This window comes from Magnolia sinica, chromosome 12, assembly GCF_029962835.1.
Source record: "Magnolia sinica isolate HGM2019 chromosome 12, MsV1, whole genome shotgun sequence".
NCBI classification, from domain to species: Eukaryota; Viridiplantae; Streptophyta; class Magnoliopsida; order Magnoliales; family Magnoliaceae; genus Magnolia; species Magnolia sinica.
In genome coordinates this window covers 9,051,623-9,078,661 of record NC_080584.1, presented here as the reverse complement: position 1 = coordinate 9,078,661, position 27,039 = coordinate 9,051,623, and the positions used below count along the sequence as shown (strand labels likewise).

The window sequence follows — 27,039 nt, the reverse complement described above, 5'->3', positions numbered from 1 at the left end:
TGTTCCTTCTCTCATAACTGTCTTCTGATTATAGTGGATTCATTGTCACTTTGTGCCATGTGTTTTTTCTTTTTCTTTTTTTTAAATATCCTACTTTTTTCATTCAATAAAAGAGATATACATGGCTCTGGACATTCAGGCTTCCTCGGGAAAAAAAGGACTTGAGCGAAGCCTATCGTAGGGAGAGAGACCAAAAAAGAACTACAAGAAAAATAGAAACAAAAAGGGGTGGGGCCATGAAGAGAAAAGGCTAGACTGAATCACAACACGTCTCAATCTAACTAGGATCTAATCACCCCAAGGCCCACTTTATCTAGGAAGATGTTACCCCTGACCTGGCACAGGAGAAGGCTGACATCACGGACTATCGAAAAAGCTTGAGAAACACTACCCAATCGGGCCATCCCATCAGCAGGTTCATTTCCTTCCTTGTAAATGTGAACAAAATTCAATTGGCCCTGGGATTTATATCTCTGAATTTGGCTAACCAGAATTATCATTTCCAACCCGGGCTAACAGACCCATTCAGGAAGCCGATAACCAATTTGGAGTCGGATTCCACCACAACTCTAAGTAGACCCAAATTGAAACAGATAGTCAGACCATTGTGTACTGCCTAGAGTTCTGCATTAGTGTTGGAACCTACTCCATAACCAACTGCAAATGCAAAAATGAAATCACCTTTATCATCCCTACAGATGCCCCCAGCTATAGAAAGGCCCGAGTTTCCTCTAGCCAACCCATCGACATTAAGCTTCACCCAACCAGGATTTGGATTCACCCATTTTACAAACCTCGGAGGCCTATCAAAGGTGGGAGCTGCAGCAATCCGAAGCTTGGCCCCAACCTCTAAGTTCAACTGCTTGACTAACTGACTAGGGGGCTGGATGGTAATGAGAATGAGCCACCTTCTGATATTGGCAATTACAATCTCCACGGAGATTAACTTCCCATTGAATATGGCCGAGTTTCTGGATTTCCAGATCTCCCAGAGAATAATACACGGGGCTAGCTTCTGAAGCATCAACGTCCGACCAAAAATGGGGGAGGAGCTCCACCAATGATCTAGTTTAGATTCAATGGATAGATTCCCCTTGTTAGAAATTTCAAAAAGGGCCTGAAAATGATCCCAACACGCAGCAGCGACAAAGGTTATAAGAAAAATATGGTTGGTGGATTTGCTGGAGTAACACCTGGGTGTACCTTGAAGACAACAATCACACCTGGAAGCATTCTGGACTCCCCGACTCTAAACCGCCTCATCTTCTGGGACCGTCTTCATTAGGATTTTTCAGGTAAACATGGAAATCCTAAGGGGAAGCTTAGCATGCCAGACCCATCTTGACCATGCTCTGCGGGGATTAGAGGTGTACACGAGTCAAGCCGAGCCGAGCTTTACCCAGCTCGTGCTCGACTCGGATAGCTTGAGTCTCAACTCGTGCTTGGCTCGGCCTTCGAGCTTGGAACAACAGCTTGTGCTCGGCTTGGCCAGCAACTCGGTCTAGTTTGAGCTGAGTTTTTGAGTTGACTTCAAGTTTGAGTCTTCGAGCCAGTTTCAAGGTCAAGTTTTTGAGCCGAAAAAAATGGAGAGAGGGGAGGAGAGGACTCACTTTCAGATGTCGCTCGTCCGGACAGACGCCAAAAGGAGATTATTCGCGCGGCGATTTGGACGAATGGACGGACGATGCTATTTATGTGAACGAACGACTAAGAGGCGGCGAACAGGTTAGGGATCAAGGGTTGCTAGCTGATTTGGGTGAAATGGGGAGATGGCCGATGGGCGATTTGGGGGTTGAGCGGCAGGCTGGGACGCTGGGTTAGGGTTAGGGTCTGGGTCGTCAGGGACTTAGGTGAACTAAAATGAAGTAAAGGGAATGATTTTTTTTTTTTTTTTAAACTTATATATATTAGGAAAACTCAATCCAAGTTGAGTTCGAGCCGAGTCGAGCTCAATACCAAGTCAAGTTAGGTCCAGCTCAGACTCGACTTGAATTGTTCTGAGCTCATAAAAAATGGCTTGACTCGATTCGAACATAGTTTCGATCTGAGTCGAGTCGAGCTTTTCTGAGTCAATCCGAGCGAGCTAACTTAACTCGTGTACAACTCTAGTGGGGACTGCGCAGTTTGCTCAACTCCCAGGTGGAGCGGACTGAGAAAACTCCTGAAGGAGTGAGGGGCCAGATGTGCCTGTCAGGGAGGTTTGAGAGACAGAAACCTTCCTGGAATATAAAGTCAACTATTTGTTAGGGGAGGAAATTTAAAACTAAAGACGGGGAAGAGGGCCATAATGTCCTAGAGCATCTTAAACTCTGGAGGAGAGAAGGTTGGCAGGGATTAGCGAGTTGGCCAGGTGGAGCAGAGGACCGAGGCCCATCCAATTGTTGAGTCAGAATCTGCAATCGCCCTGCCCGATCTGCGAGTGCAAGTTCGACTCCAGCAATGGCAGTAAACCATGAATACTTTTCCGCAAAGGAGAGGCCAATGAGGTTGGACTTGATAAACCCAAGGAGGAGAGGCCGAGGCTATACTTAGCTGACATAAAGTTACTCTAAAGGCTGACCTCCTCCTTAAACTTCACTTCTCATCCTAGCTTCATCTTGAGGGCCTGCATAGATTTAGAAAGCATTATAATACCCAGCTCACCTTACCTTTAGGCAACCTAATGATTTTCCAACCCTTCCAATGAAGCTTCTTCTTGCCTTCAGACCAGCCCCACGAGAAGTTAACAAATAGTTTCTCCAACGCCGCAATGACTTTGGCCAACAATTGAGAAGCAACCATCGAGTGAATTGGGATACTCCCAAGAACATGTTTGTAACGCCCTGAATTTCAGGGTCCAAGTAGGAACTCGACTCCCGAATTCCCGAGTGCCATGTGTGCCCTAACGGGCTTCAGATTTCGATGCATTTGAGTTTATTTATAAGCAATGAGGGGTTTAGCAAACCATAAAGCATGAGAATATCAAAAATGTAAATATGAACCGCTAACATATAAAATATCAAAAAATACAATGCTAAGAAATCCAAACAAGGAACTAGTCCCACCCAAATAATATCCCAAAATGACTAGGGTCATGGCCCATGTCCCATTACCATCCAAACATAACTAGAAGAAATCGCCAAAAGTCTGGTAGTATGGTCGCTCCTCCTCATCATCCGGCCGGCATCCTCCATGCATCTAGCTCCATCGACCCTGCATCTATGACAGGTTCTGGTTGGTGTTTTAAAACACCGTCCCAGAGTGGGAGTGAGTGATCAACTCAGTGGTACCATTAACTATAAATTACACAAATTATCATACACAAGAGTAAATTTAGCGAAAAGCATGCATTCATATAACCCTAGATACTCTGGTTAATGCAAATACATGATTTAATGATATGATGCATACCTCTCACCACAACATTGCCTCTTGTGACACCATCTAACGTTCGCGAAACAACACTCCCTCAAGCGACCTCGACTGTTGAATCACAAAAGTAACCAATGCATGTAATGCACATGTTAGCCAAGTTGATTAATTTAGTTCATTCGTTCAGGAGGTTAGGAAAACCGAGATTCCCCGACGAATCATTGCCCTAATCCGATCGCACGACTCTAATGGCCGTGTCCGCATGGCTCTCGCGATCCTTAGCCCTTGTGGGTTCGTCATTCCCTTAGTTTTAAGCTTATACAAAAACAATTAGGACATTAATTTCTGTTCATGGTTACTACATCAAGGCACGTCACCCCAGCGTAAGCTAATAGCTTGGGAATAGTGTCTCATACCATCATTCCCAGCTCACAAGTCTGTGGTGCTCACTGATCACTACGGGTAGGATCGTCACCCCAGCATAGGCCAATAGCACGAGTATAGTGTCCAATACTACTATCCCTGGCTTACGAGTCTTGTGGGCGGCAAAACATGATTTTCAGTGGGTGCAAGGGTTACAGGGTATCCTAGGTTCCAACAGGCGTGTGCAAACATGGTTAAAATACAAGGATGGCCAACTAGTGGGTAATCCGCCCCCACGAGTCGAACTATAGACTATACGGCCTGAGAGCAATGTCTCATGTAGTCCAACTACAGCTGATAATTCGCGGTTTGACTAGTCGGGTCAAACTTGCCCGTAGGTGGACCCAATGGAAAGGTTGCCCAAGGAATTTCGGTTGATTGGGCAATCCATAAAGGGATATGAGTGGAAGTATATAGCATGTATTCAACAAAATTTCAAGAGCTATTTCAGCAAACAAAACAGCATGTTCTGACTCCCAACAACATTGACAGCAATACTCCTAACTCTCATCATTTCATTTTAAGGTACCCACATATAATATGCAAATCAACAAGCAACATATAATATACAAATTAGCAACAAATCATACCTCATACAGATCAGCAACAATCATGTAAATTACAAATTAGCAACCAACATATGACATACAAACTGGCAATCAACATGTAACACACGAACCAGTCATATTTGGAGAATTGTACTCGAAATTCCTTAAATTTGACTGACAAATTAACAATCTACACATCAAGATATACTCGGGAACTAATCCTCTTTCTCAAAATTGGAGAAATCCTACGCATATGTTCTATGACAAGCTATATTTAAAATTCAGCAACATGCATTTACATTCACCACACAAAACCACTACGATCTACGCTAGGCATGATAACTGGCCACTTAGAGGTAATGGTTCACACCTATTGTCGATTGGGGGTCCTTGGAGCCATTCTAGCGTTGACAAGTCCTTAAACTTAATGTGTTGGAACCCTTGGACTGAACGTAGCTCGATCCTACAGTGACCAATTCAAAGTTCCTGACAATGTGGAGATGATTGTGTGGGGAATTTTGGTCCCCAAGCACCACATGCACCCACACCTCTCTCTCTCTCTCTCTCTCTCTCTCTCTCTCTCTCTCTCTCCTAGCTACTGGAAATGGCTGAAAATGAGGAAGAGAGGACTGAAATGGGTTATATACCCTGAAATTAAATCAGTTGGCCCCATGTTCTGATAATTTCCTCAAACGGCCTTATGGGACCCATTTCTGGTTGTTGGGGCTACCCCGATGCCCCCTGGCCCATATAATTTATGAAATAGGTGCACAATGGCCTGATAAAGGGCTATACAAAGTTTGACAGTAAACAGAAATGAGATTTTATCGCAAGGGTCTGATTTGGGATCAATGGTCACCATTTCTCGATCGAGGGTTAGATTTGGCGGACGAGTACAAGGAAATATCTTCAACCTATAGTGAAAATTTGGGTAGAATCCGACGGTTAAAATGTCCTAATTTATTGTCTTAAGTGGTTGGGCCATTTGTTTTAAAATTCAAATTTTTGGCCAATACTTGGGAGAGTTGCATTTTACAAGTGCCAACTGGATGGCACAAATCGTCTGTTTTAAGGCATCTTTTGAGTCCATCATCCGCGATGGACCACAAACCTAGTGAGATGGTCATTACTCTATAATTTTGGAACTAGTGGCCCACTAATGAGCAGTTTAAAGCTTGTTCGGCTAATCGGGGCATTTTTGAAATAAATTGGATAGGGAGATTTCTTGAGCATAGTTGTTGAGGTATGGATTAACTAAGTTCACAGTATGGCCTATTCAAAATTAGCGAAAATGGTGATTCGGTCATGATCACTCTAAACCGTCAGTTTTAGGCCGGTCATGATCACTTTAAACCGTCGGTTTTAGGCTAAAAGAGTAACTGGGTTGATTTGGTCCATTAGTCAAAATCCAGGTCATAGCTAACTCGGCTTTGGGTAGATCTTTAATTTAATTACTATTGTCTTGATTAGTCGGTGGTAGGTCGGCCAGATTTAGGCCCTATGTGAACAAATCATGGGGCTAAACTTGATGTTTAAGTGATTAGTTAGATTTATTGGTTTTCTACGATTGATCAATCTTATTTGTACAGTTCTTTACCGGTACTAACTGCATATAAACTCATCTTAAGCATCAAAGGTCAGTAAGTGACGACGTAGCTAGTTATAAAAAAAGAAAATTTTAAGGATTTTTGGCAATTCAAAATAGCGAAAATTTGAGGTGTTATAATGTTGGGCCAAGACAACCTTTCGGCCTGAGGTAGGCATCTCACCTGCCAGCCATTGATGCGGCCCTGCACTTTATCAATCAGTGACTAGAAATCACTTACCTTCACCTACTGAAAGCTAGGGGAACTCCCAGGTAAGTTAGACTAGAAGTGGCCTTGATGATGCCAAGTAATCTCTTAATGGATCTGACCCTGGGCGAAGGGAGCTTAGCTGAATAGAAGAGGGCACTCTTATGGGGGTTGATCTTCTGGCCTGAAGCACGTTGATATGATTTAAGAAAATCCAGGACGGTTTTGAGAGAGCTCTGACTACTGTTGAGGAAAAGAAGAGTGTCGTTAGCGTATAGAAGGTGAGACACCCGCGGACAGCCCCTTCTAAGTTTGAAAGGAGTACACAAACCCTTATCCAGCAAATTAGATAGCCCTCTGCTAAGGACTTCAGCCGCTAGGATGAACAAACTTGGAGATAGGGGATCACCCTGACGGATCCCTCTAGACGACTTGAAGAAGCCCGCTGCCTCGCCGTTAATAAGAACTAAAAACCAAGCATTGCCCTAACATTTTTCTACAAGCTCAATCCAAGAACTGTTAAACCTAAACTTTGACAACACTCACTTTAAAATTTTTCAATCCAACCTATCGTAGGCTTTCTCCATGTCTAACTTGAGGACGATGTTGCCTCCACACACCTTCTTGTTAATCTCCCTGACCAATTCTTGAGCTAGAGCAATACTTTCCACCATCGATCTACCACGGATGAAGGCCCCTTGCTCAACAGAGATGAGGGAGGGTAGTACCACGCTCAGCCTAGACATTATGTGTAAGACCTGTATCCTAGACCGTACCATTCCGTAAGCTTCTGCGGTCATCCCGGTTGAATTTCGACAACCCTCAACCTGATCCGACATTTGCGCGCGATCCTAAGCCGAGACTTGCATATCGAAGTCGGCTCGACCCGAAACTTGTACCTTAGCGACCGCACCGTCACCGCAGTTCCAACGCCGTGACTCACGCACCGATCCGATACCCAGGTCAGGAGATGTGGGCCCGCATTCATTCTAAGGATACGCCACACGTTGTGAATTCTGAGAGAATCTCTACGATATGTCACATCAAATCAAGTCAAGTACACAAACCCATACCCCATGCCACCTCACCCTACCACAAGTACAAGTAACCATCACTCTTTTTCCCTAAGTCAACTCTCTCTCTCTCCACCCATCCCTCTCTCACCCAAATTTCAACCAAGCCCATTTCTTTTCTTACACACCCATCACTCTCTCCCTACATCACTCATCTCTCTCTCATTTCTCTCTCATTCCAAGCAATTCCCAAGAGAGATTCAACGTCCCCACCTCCATGAGAAGAGCTTTGTGTGGTCCACCCCCTACCATTCAATCCAACCCTTCAAAGCCGATCTCAACCGTTAAAATTCACCCCTTGGAGCTCTAGACCGCATCAGTGGAAGGAGGAAGTCCGATCAAAGGTGGGTGTTCATAGCGTTTGATTTTAATGTAAGGTCCACATGGTTTGGGACCCACTTGATGTACGCATTGTATAGGGAGGGCCCATAGTGGTGGGGGCCCTCCCCTTCACCGACTTCTCTCTTTTTCTTTATCTCCCTCTCTTGTGATGGGCGTGGCCCATTTGATCCACACCATACCGCCGTGTGGACCCACCTTGATGTCAGTTGATCTCCACCGTCCAATGGAAGGACGGTGGGACCCATAAAATGTATTGCTTCGTCCAGCCGTCCATATGTTGGAGCATGTGGACCCAACTGGGGCCTATAGTAGCTGGAGCACTACACGCAGCATTGTAGCTGCTGTAGTTGGCGTTAGCAATTTTGGTGGGACCCACGCCATGATGTATATGTTTCATCCGCACCATCCAGCAGATCTGGACAGTGGGCCACACCTCGCTTGCATGGGTTTTATCCCTGCCGTCTGTTCGTTCTAGACTGGCAAGACCCACCTCGAAGTATTTATTTTATACCCACTCCGTCCATTTGCAGGGGGGGTCCCACCCTGCACGTGTGTTCAGCACCGTCCAGGCTACTGGACGGTGGGACACCCACCTATGATGTATGTGTTTTGTCCCTATGTGGGCACCATGATATATGTGTTTTCCCTTACTACACAGCAGCCGTGGGACCCACACGCACGTGGAAAACCACGTGGAGTGTGTGATTTATCAACGCCGCCCATCCGTTTTAGACCCTTTCTGTCCACCTGTTTTGCATCCCCACCATCCATATGGCTAGACGGTGGGCCACATCATGATGTATGTGTCCATGTCGTTCGTACATCAGACGTGGATGCACTTGATGGACGTGTGTATCCACATCGTCCATCCAATGAAATGGATTCAAACATCTGGTGGAAACCACCTTGGTGTACGTGTTTTATCCACAACCATCCATCCATTTTGCTGGTGGGTCCCACACGTGTGGACCCACCTGCATGTGGGCCTTCTTTGAATGTAAGCAGACTGGCTGGCTACCGTACACCAGCTATATTGCTGTTGTAGGTGGAATAATCCACACCATCTGTCCATTTGTGGCCCCATTCACTACACGTGTGCAGCAACCACACCGTTCATCTGTTGTGCAGGGGCCATTATGATGTATTTATTTCATCCACGTCATCCATCTGTGGGGCCCCTCGTGATATATGTGTTATATTCCCACCGTTCATTTGCATGAACATCCTACTGGTGGTGTGGGACGCACCGAGATGTATGGGTCTTATTCACATCGTCCAAACGGTGGGACTTATCTTGGTGCTTGAGTCTACCACACTGTCCATTCATTTTTTTGGGATGAGGCCCACCTGTGTGTGTGTTGTGGGGTGCACCATGATGAATGTGTTTCAACCATGCTGTCCATCTGTTTTGTTAGACCTTGGGCTGCCCCATCAGGCCCACTTGATATATATGAGGCCCACTTGTTGTATGAGGCCCGCCTTGATGTATTTTATAGCCTAACTATGAGGCCCACCTTGATGTAATTGTAGGCCATTGTGATGCTTATGAGGCCCATTGGTACGGCCCATTGATGCAGCCCACTTGACGTGTATGGGGCCCAAGTGTAGGGCCCACTTGTTATGTATATTGGGCCCATGTGAAGGGCCCACCTGTTATGTATTCATGGCCCTTTTTCGCGTGGTCCATTGAGTTGTATTCGCCGCCCTTGGTGATGTATATTAGGCCCATATATATGGCCTACCGTGATGTATGTATTGTATATCCATGCGATCTAACTTGTTGAGCCCAACACACCAGCTAGATCACTGGTGTGCTATACTGTAGACAATCCGCTTCCGAAAATGGAATCCTAGCCAGAAGTTTGTACGCGGGGTCAATGGGACATAACAAATAATTTCAACTCAAATCATAACCCAAAACAAAAATATCTTTTTATTGTTTTTAATTTCTAAATTTTTTAGCCTTTTAGCAATTTTCTTTACTACTTCCATTGCAACAAATGTTGTCAAATTTATTTTTATATTATTTTCTTTGAATAAAAATTTAGAGACCAAATGAATGTTTAAGAATTCAAGTGGTCCATGGTTTACAATTTAAACTATTGGTTGGTTGGATCCCCGGGTTATAAGTACAACTTTATAGGTTCTATACATATGAACACTAAAAAAAAAAAAAAAAAAAAAAACAAACACAAACATGAAAGCGCAACAATAGTATCTTGGTTGGGTTGGATGGATTAGTTGAGCCTAGCCCTGCTGCAATTAAATGAGTTGGGTCTAACCAAGTTAGGGCTCTACAAATTTTATGCGCATCAGGTCAACTCACCAGTTAATAAGTATCAAGTCAAGTGAAGACCAAATCTCTTAAACTTTTAGTTAAATTGGTTAGGCTTAGGATAACTTTACTTAAGGAAGGGTGAGAGTAAGAAGTCATTTATCTCAAGTATGTAAAACCTTGAATTCACATGGTTATTCTTAAATTCACATTCCCCTTACTCCACTTTGTTTATCAAAGTTTTGTTTTGGTTACCCCATCGACATTCCATGAATGTGTCTTAGCCACTTGGTTTACTTTTGAATACCTTTAATTGCTTTCTGTTTTGTTATCCCATCAATTATGATTTATAAAATGCACTCTCTTTGAAGATTTAGACATTTGGGATTGGTATTTATATGAGACTATAAGTTCATTTGATGAACTGTGTTGTTTTACCATTAACAAATGTATAGTTTTCCAATGGCCAAACTTATGCACCTATGGAGCCCATTGTTCACTCCGTCAATCAAGGTACTTGATAATGAACTTGGACATTTCTCCTCCATTTTCAGTTGCCAAATATTAAATTTTAATCATTAATCAATAAATTGGCTAACCTTCCATGTGTCAAGGAACATGTGATAACATGATAATGTTACAATAAGATTACATGAATGTTATACTCTATTTAATTTAGTTGTCATATGTCTATGCTCGACAGATTACTCCATCCTCTTTGTATTGCAAATACAATAAGTTTGATTGACTTTACCACCAGTTGGTTGAATGGTGGGCTAGTAAAGTTGGTTGAATGGTAGGAGTACATTCAAGGCTAAGAATGTTTGTTTATTTAAAGATGATGATACAACAACTATCATAATAAAAGTAATGGTTAGTATTTGTTGCCTGATGGAGTCCTAATTGTTGACTCTTTGAGGTTAGAAAAGAGTTTGGTATGCATTGACTTGAATTACGAATAGCCAAAGAGATTGTAACTAACTGTTGAAGACTTGAATGAGGAGCAGAAGGAGAAATCTGCTTATGTAAAGGCTCGTTTTTTATTGGCTAGTTGGTGAGAAATAACTTGTCAAAGCAATGATCAGTAGCTAGTCCGAGAGGATGATCAACTATAATGGGACTAAGGCATGGCTTAAGTCTTATGCAAGGTAACAATAGTAAATTTTCGATAATAGGTGAAAGCCTAATGGAGTCGGGTGGAGGTAAAAGGCCCACGGGTCATAAACTTTTAAATCCTCTGACCAAATGACTATTTAAAAGATTAGTCAATGATACATCGAAGGGAATGTGGCTAAGCCTAATATATGAGCTACCAGTGTTAGCAACCCAACCTATACAAGTAAAGATCCTATGAGATAGACACGAGTTGGTAGACAATTGCACTGATATAAATGAGTCCCTTCTATGATATAGGAGTATGAGCAACAATGAAGAATGATGCGTTTAACTCTTAATAAACCCATAACCATATATTTGGTGATGTACCCAATTGCTACGTACACTTGATAGAATTTGCCTATATGAGTATAGAGGTGGAGACCGCTTCCTATGAGAATTTAAACGAATTCTCTAGAACACTTATGAAATTTAGGTAATGATGTATGGCCAAAACGCACTAAACCACAGAATCACTTGTAGTGGAAAACTTGTGTGAGTGGCATATACTTGCGATTTACATCAAAAGGAATTAGTTTCAAGACTACAGTGTCACCTGATTCCTATAAACATGTCTTTCTTATTCGAATGTCAGTTCAATACTATGGTGACACCAGCACTATTGCACAACTATTCCATGTTAATCTGAAATGTCATAAATTTTGAAATATATAGGGGATTGTTGTACTTTAAATTATTTTAAAATAATTTAGTATTTCAAAATTTCCATCAGGATGGGCCATGGCAGTGGCCATATGTGAGCATGTATCGTATGGATATGTCTTTTCACACAAGTCTAAAAGGTTGCATCATTTCATATTTTGTTTTGAAAAGTTGTCTTTTTAAGCGTAAGGGTCGCACCAATTGGCTTTAAACCCAATAGTCACAACCATTTTTAAAAAGGTGTCTCTACACCTTTAAAAGTGTATTCTAAAAGTCTATATATAGACTTTATCTCATCTTTTTTTCTTTTTTCTTTTTTCTTCTTCTTCTTCTTCTTTTTTTTTTTTTTTTTTGTTTTTTTTTTGTTTTGTAAAAAAAAAATGTTCAGTTTTACATTCATAGTATGGTTGAAGTATTTTCTAGTTCGAGCCTGCATACAGTAAGTGCACCAATAGTTGTTGTATCCTGAATGTTAATTACTTTGAAAACCTATTGCACTTGGGATGATGTCCAAGGGGAGAAAATCTGAGTAATTCACGTCACGCCTCAACCTACGACTCGACTTCTATAATATGATAAGTTTTCTTTCTTATTTTAATTTTACAATTTAAATAGTTTTCCAACATCGAATCTCCAACAAGCCTTTCCCGCATTGGGGAAGTAAAACATATAGGCATATTCTCCTGTCTGTATCTACCAAGTCATGCATTGACTTTTGAGACGACTCTTGTAATGAAAAGGGGAATCCATCCATTTATAGGATGTTGGGATTTTAAGTTCCGGATGTTGGGATTTTAAGTTCCATAGCTTCATGAGATGATGAGGCCTAGCTACAGTACACCTCCTATGCATGGAATGATGAAAAGGTCCATGCCTAGACCTCAATCTCATACCCTGCTTGCCTTTTCCTTCTGGTGCATACATCTCTTGTGTTTGGTGGAGAGATGCAAAACTCAAGCTATAAGTAATGCTAGGACAGATCCATCTGAAGGTATGCATCCTTAGATTCTCTCTTTCTCTCATGAAAATTTATTTCACCTTAACAAGAACTCTATTTTCTCTTGTTTTGAATCTTTTGATTGAAACCCAACTGCACTCCCAAACATCCATGCTGTGGGCCACCAGATTTTTGTGGATCAAGTGAGTGATGCAATTTCTTGGGCTGAGACCCATCCATGCTGTGGACCACTAGATGGATGGTTTGTATCTTCCATACACCACATGTATAGGGGTGGAGCCGAATTTATTTATTTATTTTCATTTATTATTATTATTATTATTATTTTTTCATGTTTTCTTGGATCCGAAAATGGTGCTGAGTTGTTTATCATATGGACTAAAGAAATGATACATAGCAGTACTATAAGTGCGAAGATCACATCAGACCATTCTAGCCATCCGATCAATGGCCTATAAAATGGATGAACAAGATCATTTAAACAAAAGCAGGTCCAATCAACAATATGAGCCATCTCTTTGTTAGGGCCCATCATACGAGAATTAATTTTATCATGCAATCTTAACCATCCAATTTCCGTGAAATGTGCACCAGACCTAATGGACGGTCTGAGTAAAACAATTGGACCGTCCAATTGTCCTCATGCAGCGCCAAAGTTTTTAATATATTTAAGATAAGATCTACCGGTCATTGGATTTGCATATCCAATCCAGTCCATATGGCATATACAAAAGTATACTGAGAGTTGAAAGCATTTAGGTGTCTTTGGCATGTTTGGGTGTCCACCAAATCCCAAGCGACTGCATCCATGAACAGGGAAAGATGCTTAGGCTGCGTTGGATGCATTATGGGATTGGATTTTGCAATAATTATTTTAACCGTCCCAGTTATCCAATTGGTGGGTATCAATTGGAGGAATGGAAATTTAAAATAAAAAAATATATATATAAAAAAAACAACCATCAACGGTCCAAATTCAAGTAGAAAATAGGATGAGAAGGATCAGTTCTAATTTCAACCAATTTTCAATTGACAATGGGATTCTCCAATTTAATGGTTGAGATTGGCTCAATTGGAAGAATGGAAATAAAAAACATCATCGGTCCAAATTCAACTAGAAAAATAGGATGAGGAGGATCAGTTCTAATTTCAACCAAATTTCAATCGACAATGGGATTCTTGAATTTAATGGTCGAGATTGGCTCAATTGGAAGAATGGAAATAAAAAACCTCATCGGTCCAAATTCAACTAGAAAAATAGGATGAGAAGGATCAGTTCTAATTTCAACCAATTTTCAATCGACAATGGGAGTCTCGAATTTGATGGTCTAGATTGGCAAACACGTATATATGTACGGTGAATGATATACCAAAACTTAAAAATGGTCTATTATCATGTGACTGAGAGTGATTCAGATTTTCAATTTTCCTTTCCATTGACTTAATCAAAATAAAGCTGTGGACTGCAAATGTTCTGGTCCACGCGCATGTGTTAGGCATCTCACCTTCACGCAACCTATGAGCCAAAGTGGCAAAAGGGCATACTATCCTAGCCATCTATCGAATTAAATTTATTATTTCGAACGGTCTGGCACAAATCTCATGCCATTCATTTTATCAATTTTACCACGATTTTCATAAAAGATGTATGGATAAAAACTTTGGCCAAGGTTTTTAATAAAATTGTGGCCCACCTTGATTAGAAAATAGCCTAGTTTCTTCGCTAAGGGAATTCATGTTTGGGCCTGCATTATTTATGGCTTGGATCTCATATTTATATACTATATAATATGTCGTAATGACTTGAATTTGTCTATGATAGGGTCTTTGTCAATGAGATGGACAGACCACTCAATTCCATCAAGCAGATGTCGATGCCATCAAGAAAATCTGAAAAATCCTAATTGATTGTTGTACAATTTTGAAAGTGCTAAGGAGGCTTTGATGCCATCAAAGGTCCTATTGAAGGTGCACGCAGAATTGCATAAGTGCTCAATTTATTTTCAATTTCATTTGTGATATTATATATATCAGGTGCAATCAGAATTAAGGAAAGATTAGGGTTTTCTAAGACGTTCCTAAGGGTCCAAGGGCATACCTAGGTTTCAAAGGAGATTCAAGGGGTTGTTTCGAATTGGTAACATCATCCATGTCATATAATATTGCTTTCATAGTGCATCACTCATCACTTTGTACCGTGGTTTTTTCTGCAATGGTTTTTTCTTTTTCTTTTTCTTTTCTTTTCTTTTTTTTTTTTTTTTTGTGAGGGTTTTTTTCATGAGGGTTGTTTGGGTTTGTTTGTGCAATTGTGATTACTTTGCTTGATTTTGCTTTGTGTGCTTCCATGGTTCCCAACAAGTGGTATTAGAGCAAACATTAGGAAACAGATCGAATCTGAAACTAAGGTATCAATGACATCTAATATGAAGTTCGACATAGAGAAGTATTCTAATAAAAACAAATAAACTATGAAAAGTTAAGATGAATGATATCCTAGTTTAACAAAGTTTGGAAGATGCACTCCTTGGAAAGCGACCAGAAATTATGAAAGAAGATTAATAGAACAAGTTAGATAAAAAGGCTAATAACTCAATCCAGTTGTGTCTAACAAATGGGTCCTATATAATGTCATGAGAGAGGAAACTACATCAGATACATGGACGAAGCTAAAGGGTTTGAGTGTCAATGACATATATGCCGACGATGACGACTTCAAGGACTCATGAATTAGATGCCAAGAAGGTCACTTGATGACCTACATATGCAAGATGTGTTCATTTCGAAGACGAATCGACTGTGCATCCCCAAAAGTTCGTTTAGGAGCTAACATATCATCCAAGAGCTACATGGTCAATTCCCTTCATTTCACGTTCAATTCCATGCATTTCATAGTTAATTCCCTTTAGGGCCTATTTGATTTTCCATGATTTTGGTAAATCCTGAGTAAAGAAGTAATTATTACATTTTCACTTGTTTGAAAATGAGTGAGTAATTCCACCTAGAAAACCGGTCAAAAATGTTGACTTAAATCCGTGGGCCCCACCATAATGTATATAATATATCCATGTCGACCATCTGTTTTATTAGAACATTTTAAGGTATGATCTGAAAAAATTAGAAAGATCTAATGCTCAATTGGCCCACATGAAAGGAAACAATGAACTTGATTTGTCCATCGTTGAAAGTTGATTCTTTTACTAGGCCCACATTGAGGTATATTCACCATCTAACCCGTTCATTGGATCACATAGACATGGATAAGTGAAAAATATAAATATAAGCTTGATCTAAAACTTCTAAGGGCCTCAACAAGTTTTTAATGGTAAGCATTTGATTCTCATAATTTCGTGTGGTGTGGTCCACTTGAGCTTTGGATTTGCCTAATTTTTGGGCTCATATCTTAAATTCATTTGGCATAATGAATGGGCGGTGTGGATAAGCCATGCACATTATGATGGGCCTCATATTTATTTTACAAATTCTTCGATTTAAGTGTTTAAAAAGTAACTGGTCAAGTCAACATTGGGAAAGATGCAGGTAATTACCTTGGTAGATAATGATTACTCATTTACAAGGTAATTGCATTTGAGCTAGAAAATCAAACAGGGCCTTAGTACGTGATGTAGGTAGAGCGGTGCAGTGCTGTCATATTTGCCAGGTCTCCAAGGAATAGTCTCAGAATGCAGGTCTCTACACCCCGCTACCTGTACTTAACAGCCCTTTGGAGGACCTATCAATGGACTTTTTGTTAGGTCTCCCACGAATACAATGTGGCATGGATTCAATGTTCGTGGTAGTAGATCATTTTTCGAAGATGACACACTTCATCTTATACAAAAAGACCCTCGACGTGACACATGTAGCAAATTTATTTTTTAGAGAGGTCGCGCGGCTACACGGGTTCCCCGAGACTATCATTTCTAATTGTGATACGAAGTTCATTGGCCACTTTTGGCGAACTTTGTAGAACCACTTCAATAAACGACTTCAGTTTAACAGTGTCTACCACCCACAAATCGACGAGTAAACTGAAGTTGTGAATTACACGTTAGGGAACCTCCTTCGATGTATTTCAAGAGAAAAGCCGAAGTAGTGGGATTTAGCCTTGTCTCAAGCAGAATTTGCATTCAATAACATGGTAAATCTCTCAATAGGGAAGTCCTCGTTCTAGGTTATTTATGCCTGAGTGACTCGCCACACAATTGACTTGGTCCCTTTACCCAAGCTCCCAGGTATGAGTATTACAGCAGAACACATGTTAGAAAGGATCATGGACATTCATGTTGAGGTATAAGATAAGTTATATACCTCGAACGACAAGTACAAGGAGCAAAGCCAACAAGCATCGGCGACAAAAAAATGTTTTGAGGTAAGCGACCAAGTTATGGTCCATTTATGTAAGGAGTGATTTTTGACAGGGACGTACAACAAGTTAAAGAACAAGAAGATTAGATTGGTGCTGATCATCTGAAAGATCAATGACAACGTTTACATTGTTGATCTTTCGGACGATATGGAGATCTCGCGGACTTTCAACGTCGTAGACTTGACTGAGTATCATGAACTAAAACAGGACGAGAACTCGAGGACGAGTTCTTTCGAAGTGGAGGAGACTGATGTAGAGCGGCTCGCGGATAATTTCATGACCAAGATGGACCAGAAAAGGTCCTATCGGAGACGGAGATGATCCGGGCCATCAAAACTTAAAACAGACGTATCTCACAAATCGGAATGAGTGATCAGACGTAAAATATATGATTTTGAGGTAGGACAAGCTACTTTAGCCATCCAACCCCTGGGTTGCACAAGCTGGATTTGCAAAATACCATAAGATCCATGGTCGTTTTCCTATTTTAATTCTGTTTTTACTATAAATGGTAAGTTTTAGTTTGATTATAACTCTTCATCCGTTGGGATTTAGAAGTTGCGCCCTACAAGAAAAGTGCTTAGAATAATTAGGAGAACGGTGTGGTGAAGCCAAATAGGACACTTACTATTTTTTGTCAAAAACCTTGTGCACTAGTAGACATCACAACCGTCTATAAATAGTAAGTTTACTATCTATAGTAAGTCGTGATTTCTAGTTGTAGTTTGATTCCGAAATTTCTTCCGTGGCTTAGTATCCTCATTTAAAGGGTTGTAGATTCATTTATTTTATTCGTTAATTAATTTCAAATTTTATAAAATTTATTTTCTATTTTTCTTGTTCTTTTTTCCGTGGATTTAAGAAGTCTAGTCTCCGTGAGAAGTCCAAAGAAGTTCCTTGGATTCGGAACCGTTATTCCCTTGTGGAAGACGGGGTTCGACCTCACGTTCTTCCCTGCGTCGTATAGTCAGGGTTAGGACGTCACATACATAAATACAATGTAACTGGTGGAAATTGCAAATGGTGTAAAGTGAGGGCCGTTCCGGCCATACAAAAGTATAAAAATCATTCCTATGAGTAGCTGACAGCAGGCTCTAATGTTTAAAGGTGAAAACAAGCGCGTTTTGGAAAATAGTTTAACCGTTAAAGATTGTCAGTAAATAATCCAAAAACGCAAGTCGTCGTTTGTAAATATTCCAATTGTTTTTTTCTTTTGTCTTTTTTAAAAAAAAATTTATTATTATTATTATTATTATTTTTTATTTTTAAAACCTTTTATTCTATTGGAGAGAATTATCATTTTTTGGTATTTGTAATGGAGAGAGCGAAAGAGTCACGTTCACCAAGTAAATTGGGTGCAAAGAGTACGTACAAACATCATGGCGGCCCCACAGAGCTTCGGGGGTTAAAGGCGGCCGTTGATCAGGCAAGTTACGCTCGTGCAAAATTCACGCACCAGGTGGACGTTCTCCAAAAACCAATATAGAAGGGACTCAAAAGGAGAGATTTGCTAAGCGCATACAAGCGTGTATTATAAAGGTCATGTCCACTCCACACACGTGCCATCATGGCACGTATCTGTTAGATCCAATCCATCCATCAGTTTTATCCTACGTCGTTCATGTTTTATTCCAAAAATAAACGTTGTGTGCTAAAAACCTGGGCCCCAGTAATGGAAATAATTGGATTGCTTAGAGAATTTCATCCAAGTTTTTCAGAGCTGAATTTTGTTTTTCTGTATGTGGCCCACCTGACTAGTAGATCAACATGAGTCTTGAACTAGGACATTAATATATTGGTGCCGCTCTGATGGCTGCCGCTCTGATGGCCTATTGTGCCATGCTGGCACGGCGTGTACATGAGTTTTTTGCGGGAGTCGGATGGACGCAGATTTCCTGCAAAAGCTTTACGCACCAAGTTATTGGGCTGGGAACATAGGTGGGGCAACGTAATGTTTGTGAGACATCCACCCCGTCCATCTGTTTTGTGAACTCATTTTAAGACCTACAGACACAAATGAGCAGGATCCAGTACTCAAGTGGGCCGAAAACATGAGGATTTAATGTCTACAGTTAAAATATTCATGGGGCAACAAAAGTTTTAAATCAGGATATTATTTGTGTTTTCAATTTTTCCCAATGGGAATGATGTTATGAACGGTATGGATGGAATGTAAACACCCTGTCGGCCCAAGGAAGCTTCAACGGAAGGAATTTCACAATCTACTTTTCCTTTAATGCGGCCCACTTGAGTCTTGCATCTCTCACTTATGGGCTCAAGTCCTGAAATGAGCTCCCAAAAAGGATGAACAGCGTGTATTTCTTATGGAAGTGGACGGCAGAGCTACGTGAGGGGCACCGTGACGTAAACCCGTCCATACCTATTAACAGGTAATTTTATGGGATGGTCCAAAAAATGAAGCAGGCTGAGATCTCTAGTGGACCACACCAAAGGAAGCCGTGGTGATAACGACACCCATCATTGAAACCTTTTTAAGGGCCACTGTGATGTTTTTTTTTTACCATCTAATCTATTCGTAAGATCACGTAGGTTTGGATAAAGTGAAAATACAAATATTAGCTTAATCTGAAACTTCTGCAGTTCCTAAGAAGTTTTTAATGGTGGGACTTCAATCCCCACTTTGTGGCCCACTTAAGCCTTGGTTTTGCCTTATTTTTGGGTTCATACCATATAATGACTTTTAAATTGAGAAGAACAGCGTGGATAAGACGTTTGCATCATGGTGGCTTCACGAAGCTCTGCCCCGATAGATTAACCCCCCAGCAAGGTAGGACGCAATCTGCCTCCAATTCTTGGAAACGGACGGGCTACTCCCCCCTGACACCCAGCCCCGTGGCTGATGGTCGGTGCTTTGTGGGCCCACCATGATGTATGTGTTTCATTCATTTTTAAATATCATTTTAAGGCTTGATCCTAAAAATGAGGGGTATATAAATCTCAGGTGGACCACACCACATGAAAATAATAGTGATTGGATATCCACGGTTAAAATCGTCCTAAGGCTCACTGTACTGTTTATTTGACATCTAATCTGTTGATTAGGTCATATAGGCCCAGATGGGAAAAAAACAAAAAAAGCTTGATCCAAAACTTTCATGGCCCCCAAAAAGTTTTTAATGGTCTAAGCTCATTCAACACTATTTCTTGTAATGTGGTCCATTTGAGATTTAGATATAGCTCATTTTTGGCCTCATATCATAAAATGATCTGAAAAAATAGATGAACGGCATGGATGAAGCACATACTTCATTGTGGGGTCCACAGAGAAACAACCACCAGCCATTGGCTGGTGGGAGGGGAGTAGCCAATCCGTTTCCCCATTTCTTACGGGCGCGGATTGGATACTGACAAGGTCAGTGGCCAAATCGCTACTAAAGTTACGTCACCAAGCTTTGTGGACCCCACCGTGATGCATGTGTTGTATCTATACCGTCCAACTATTTTTAGAGGTCATTTTATGGCATTACAAAGAAAATGAGATAGATCTAAAGTTCAAGTGGACCCCACCATAGAAAATAGTGGGGACAGTGACATCCACCATTCAAAACTTCTTAAGGGCCACAGAGTTTCCAATGAAGCTGATATTTTTGTTTTCACTTCATCTATCCCTATGTTAACTTATGAATAGGATGGATCTCAAAAATATATCATTGTTGGCCCTATAAATGTTTCAACGGTGGGTGTGATGGCTCCCACGGCTTTCTGCTGTAGGTCCACTTGAAATTTAGATCTATCTTATTCTCTTTGTAATGCTATAAAATGATATTTACAAATGATTGTACGGTATGGATACAACACATGCATCACGGGGCTCTACAGAGCTTGGTGACGTCACTTTGGTAGCAATTTGGCTACTGACCTTGTCAGTATCCATTCCGCGCCCATTTCTTACGCACATAAATAACGAGTAGCCCACCTAGGTTTCCAGCGCAGGATCTTTCCAGGAGAGGAAATCCGCGTCCGGAGTGGATTGGCCAGCGTATCACACACCGTATGCATAGATGGTGTATCGACGTAAGTTCTGTGGATCTCATCATGAGGTATGTGTTATATCTAAACTCTCCATCCATTTGGCGAGCTAGTCTTAAAGCTTGAGCCGAAAAAATAAGACAGATCTAAAAATAAAGTAGACCACACTTCAAAAAATAGTGGAAGATTAAACATCTACCATTGAAACCCTTTTGGGGGTCACGGAAGTTTCAGATCAATATGAAATTTGTTTTTCCATTTCATCCGTGTATTTTTTACCTTATTAACAGATTGGATGGAAAATAATGGTGAAAATCATTATCCTCGCTGTTATTTTTGGTGTGATTCATTTGAACTCTGGATATGATTCATTTTTTATTTAATGCTCTAAAATGTTCTCAAAAAATAGATGAACATTATGGATATAATAAATACATCATTGTGAGGCTATGTAACTTTGATTTCATTTGAACCGTTCGTAGCTAGCGCTCGTCTTCTCACGACACGTATCTACATCAGCTGTATAGCTGGTGTGTAGTACACCAGCCAATCCAGTTCCGATTAGGTGAGACCCCGGTTCCACCAGAAGGGACGCGGATTAGCTGCTGACATGTTGAGTAGCGAGACTTGCTACTGAAGTGACGTCACCAATTTATATGAGCCCACTATGATGTATGTTTTGTATCCTCACGGTACATTCATTTTGGAGAAATAATTTTAAGGGAGGATATAAAGAACGAAGCAGATACAAACCTAGAGTAAACCCCACCAAAGAAAAGAAAATGGAGAGTGACGCCCACTGTTGAAACCTTCTTAAGGTCCACAGTAATGTTTATTTGAGATCTAACCTGTTTATAAGTTAACACGCATGAAAGAAAGGAAAACACAAATACCATCCTTGATCGAAAACTTTTATAGCCTTTAAAAGTTTTTAGCAGTGGCTGTTATTCTCCCCACTCTTTTCTGCGGTGGGATCTACTCCGGTTTGGAATCTAACTCATTCTTTGTCTCATGCCTTCAAATGATCCCTCCAAATGGATGGATGATATGGATACAAAACATACATAATGGTGGGGCTTACAAAACTCGGTGACAACGCTTCAGTTGCGAGTCTCGCTACACTACCTCGCAGTAGCTAATTCGCGCCCCACCGGTAGCGGATAATCTGGTGTGCACGCACCAGCGATTTAGCTAATGTATTGACGTCAGCAAGTTGCGTGGGTTGTATCATAAGGTGTGTTATATCCAAACCGTCCATCTATATTTCGAGCTCGTTGTGAGGCTTGTTATAAAAAATAAAACAGATCAAAAGACAAATTGGACCACATTGCAAAAAGCAGTGGGGGATTGAACGTCTACCGCTGGAATCAGTTTTGGGTTACGGAAGTTTTGGATGAATATGATATTTGTTTTACCTATTCATACAGGCCTTTGTGACCTTACGAATAGATTGGATGTAAAATAAACGTTATGGTGGGCCTACGAATGTTTTAATGGTGAAAATCATTATCCTGCTGCTATTTGTGCCGTTGTCCAGTTAACCTTGGGATATGATTTATTTTTTTGCTCATTAACTAAAATTGTCTTGAAAACTGGATGAACGGTGTACATACAATAGGTACATCATTTTGGACCCATGCAACTTGGATCCCTTTGAACCGTTCATACAACTTGGAGCGTCGGCGTTCATCTTCTCACAACACGTACATACACCAGCTATACAGCTGGTGTGTGGTACACCAGCCAATCTGCGTCCGGGGATCAACCAAGGTGGATGGGACCTGTTGATGCAGTTTCCGACTCACCCCTTTGTTGCTACTTGGTACTGCACAAGAAGAGGACAAAGGAAATCCTGGCTTGTACAGGAGACCTCCCATGCCTAAGTCAGGCGTGGATTCTAGGTGTTAATGAATTGATAATGGTTTTGGAGCGAGGGATATGCATGTGTGCATGAATTTGTACCTTTCACCTTTAGATGTCCCCTATTTATAGGGGAGATGAGATCCTACGGTTCTGAGATCTCCTTTCTGGTTCATAGAAGATTTGATTGTTATTCTTAGACGACCCTGAGATCTTTGGTCTCTTGGATTTCTGAGATTGGGAGTTATCTTCCAAGATTCTCGGAAGATCTTTAATATCGAACCAACTCTTTGGCTCGACTCTGAATGAGGCAAATGTTTGGATGGAACTCGGCGATTCGTTGGCTAATCCCAGTATATTTAGGTGTTCAGACAGCTTATGCTACCCGACTCACTCGCTGAGTAAGATATGGTCGGCTATAGAAGGCCGAGCCTTTCACTGATTACTAGCTAGGGTATGGTCATTCCGTAATCAACTTACCATTGATTAGGGGCCGACCTAGGAGGTAGGTTGGGTTGAGGTAGGGCATGAGGGCCTTGGGCGTCAGACCTTGTTGGTCTATGTTTTCTTACCGACCTATGAGATGGGTTGGCATTAGGAAGCTTCTGAGAGGCCCTTTCAGGGTCTTAGAAGTGCATCGGCCTCTTCCCCTTGGCTCAGGACATGTAGGCTTCGGTCAGGCTCGGTGCCTTGGGAGTCTGAGTCATGTCTTGCCTTTAGGCTTTTTGGGCATGTGGGCCTCGGTCAGGCTCGACGCCTAGTGAGCCCGAGCCATGCCAGTAGAGTTGGTCCATTCCATAAGCCGACTTATCGACCTTATCATATTTTTCCCTAACAGTAAGCCTCCTACTCCTTGTGCCGACCTGTAGAGGCCGAGGAGTAGATCAGAATTCGGTCGGATTGTGTCTGGACCGAGCTAATAATGGGGCATTTATTGCCAGTATGGCGGCCAGTGCGAATATTGAAGCATGTTTCCTCATTATAACACGCGTCGGTTCGATGCCTGAGGTCACGTGGGCTATAGAGCCGTCGTATTAGCGGTCGGGCGAATGGAATGAAGGCACATGGCAGGGTACTTGATGGCAGGTACGGTTGGTGCATGGTGTGGTGCCACATGTCGGACCAGAGCATCCGAAGAGGTGCCAGTTCGGTTCCTCTTAAATGCCCATGCCACGTGGCATGACTATAAAAGGGACGTCCTAGCCATTCTTCCCTTTCCATTTCCGTGCGTTCTATTCATCCTCTGCCCTTTTCTCTACTGCCGTCGCCGCTGTCTGTGTTTCCCGGCGTCTTCTTGATCTTCGGTGAGCCCATTCTCCCTCCCTTCTTTCCATTTTAACAATGTCTGGCTCTACGAGTTCTCGAGTGGGAGTTCATGGTGGCGGAGGTGAAACGAGTGACCTTTGGGCTTCTTCGAAATCTTTGCTGCTAGGAGCAATAGCAGCGAACACGACCTTCTAGCACTCACAAAGGGTGCTGGATTCTCCAACATAGATGTCGACGGTGCCCACTGGGGCATCGAATCTATCTCCCTGGAGGAAGAATCTGATGGAGGCCACTCCAGGCAGATCTGACGCCCATGACGAGGGTGAATCTGAGACCGAGGTTGAGGAGGAGTCCAGGGGGCCAGTGCCTTTGACTTTATTCGAGGAAGGCTTGGTCCGAATCCGGTTCGAGTATCATATCCCTGACTCCGTCATCCTATGTCTTCCCCAACCAAATGAACTGCTCGACCAACCCCCTCCTAGGGCAGTTACAATTTTCTCGATCGCGATGCAGTGTGGCCTTCGTCTACCACTTCACAAGGTCGCTCGATGTCTCCTAGGTTGCCTCAGCATAGCTCCGGGGCAAGTTACTTCGAACGGGTGGAGGGACCTGTTCGTCTGTGCGGTTGTGGGCTGAGATGGAGCAGCCTGAGCTGAGCGTGGATGAATTCCTCCATCTGTATCAAGTACGGCCGAATCCCTGGCAGCATGACTGGTATTATTTCTGCTCCTAGCAGAATATTGGCAGGGCTCTGATAACTGACTTTCTGTCTTTTAACAAAAATTGGAGCGATCGGTGGTTCTAGGACCTTGGTCGTTGGGAAATGGCCGAGCCAGGGCCCTTCACACCTTTCGTCCCCCAAGCCTTCTCCGAGGAAGGTAGCTTAAGTAGTTGCTTTTCTACTGTGATCGATTGAGTCTTTTACGTGCGTCTTCTGACCGTTTGCATGCCTCTTTTCTTTTCAGTCGTCCCCAAGCGGCCATCGAAGCTTGACCCTGGTTCTCTTGCTCGGATCCGGGACCTGCAAGCTCTAAGCCCGAAGGGGAGATCTTGGAAAAGGCTTCTCCAACCGGAGCGTCTTCTTCAATCGGGCTTGGATATAGCTCTGATAGGTATGACTCAAAGCCGGCCATCTAGACTTGGTAGTTTTTTTTCTTTTGGCTGCTGACGCTATTACGTCTTGATGTAGAAATGTCGAAGGCTCGGCCTACTCTTCGTCCTACTTCCAAGGTGGGGGCTCCTCCTAGGGATGACCCTCGAGCTTTGAAGAAGTAGAGAGCGGTCCCCAAGAGTAAGGGGAAAGCCACCCCTTCTATCCCGACCGTCATAGAGGTCATGGACGTGCGCACGGAAGTGGCGGACGTGGTTCCTCCCGAGCTTTAAGAGGTTCTAGAGCTAGGACCTATTGCAGAGCAGGTCCTGGCGAGGAGGGAGGACGAGCCTCCAAGGATGGAGGTAGCTAAGGAAGAGAGGAGGAGTGTGAGCTTCTGTCTGCACATCGGGGGAATCATCCCCTGAGCGAGCCGTCAAGTGGCCGAGGAGGAGTTCGTCGGCCTCTTCGAGCCATCCTCTTTGTATCAGACGCTCGCCAAGGTGACGACATCACTTCTTGAGATAACAGTTGTAGTTCACTTATTCATTTGGCTATTTTTGTCTTCCGATACTAATGTCTTCCTTTTGCTGATGCAGTTCGCGCCGTGCATGCTAATGGCTCGAGCCGAGCTAGCCAAGGTCAACAAGTGGGTGGGAGAAGCTGAAGCTTGGATATCCGTCATCGAGGCTCAAGTGGCCTCTGCGCAGACCGAGCTTGGGGTGATGAAGACTGCCCTTGAGGAGTCTGCAGCGGAGAGGGCCCGCCTGGCCTCGCGATTGGAAGAGGCTAGAGTGACATATGATAAATGCCGCTCGGAGTGTGCCGCAGCCATTGAGGTGGCGAACTGGATTAGGGTGGAGTACAAGACCGCTCTTGTCGTCGCGCGAAGGGAGGCTGTGCAAGCTTATCAGTCGTCCCAGGCATTCGAGGACGAGAGAGACAATCTCTATCGTCTCAGTTATGCCGATTGCATGAAGTCAATGAAGGAGAGCTTTCTTGAGCTCGACCTTTTTGCCTTTGATGAGAATTGGTCGGGATCCGACAATTCGGATGGCACTGAGGCGGTTGATCCCGAGGCATCTTCCGAGGCCAATCCTGATGCGACTCCTGAGGTAGCTCCTTTGGCAGCTCGAGACGCGGCGGCCGAACCTTGAAGCCAATTTTGCAAGGCAAAATTCCTTTCTGCTCCCCTTTTCAGTTTCAAACACTTCAAGCACACCAAGCGCCGAGCCCGAGTCTGAGCGTCGTCTATCCTTGATATTATGTATTTTTTTATGTTTTCTTTTTGCCGATGTAATACTCATGTATATGTTGACACAATACTGATGTAAATGTATAATCCGATCAATGAATATACTTTTTTCATGGAAATTCTTGCATTCAATCATCCCGATTTACATAGCTGTGAATTGCATGTCTATCAATGAAGTTCGAGCAATTCTTGTCTGTCGATCGACTTAGGGATAGTATATCTTGAGATACTTGGCATTCTAGGGATGAGGCAGTAGTTGGCCAGTCAGATCTTCTAATTGATATGTTTCGGGTCAGACGGTGCTTGCAATCACGTAGGGTCCTTCCCAGTTGGGCCCCAACGTACCTACGCCAACCTCCATGGTATCTTGGAATGTCTTCTGGAGGAGTAAGTCTCCCACTCAGAATCTCCTAACCTTGACTCGGGCATTGTAAAATCAAGACACTGGCTGCTGGCGGACGATTGTTCGAAGCCGAGCTTGTACTCTTCTTTCCTTTAGAAGGTCCAGATTGAGTGCTAGTATTTGCTCGTTATCTTGTTCATCGAACGTGGTTACTCGGGCGATCGGTAGTCCGATCACCATGGGGGTGATCTCCTCTGACCCATACACTAGGGAAAATAGAGTCTTTCC

At 42.5% G+C, this 27,039-nt stretch overlaps 1 protein-coding gene across 1 annotated transcript in view; it reads left to right on the top strand.

Moving 5' to 3' along the window:
• Positions 1 to 12,431: 12,431 nt before the first annotated feature.
• The window catches only part of LOC131219915 (probable LRR receptor-like serine/threonine-protein kinase At1g56130), a 140,191-nt gene continuing 125,583 nt past the window's right edge, over positions 12,432 to 27,039 (top strand). Inside the window, exon 1 of the mRNA XM_058214901.1 lies at positions 12,432 to 12,614. Within this exon, the coding sequence (XP_058070884.1) occupies positions 12,440 to 12,614 (175 nt within the window). The 5' untranslated portion in view covers positions 12,432 to 12,439. The remainder of the gene's footprint in view (positions 12,615 to 27,039) is intronic.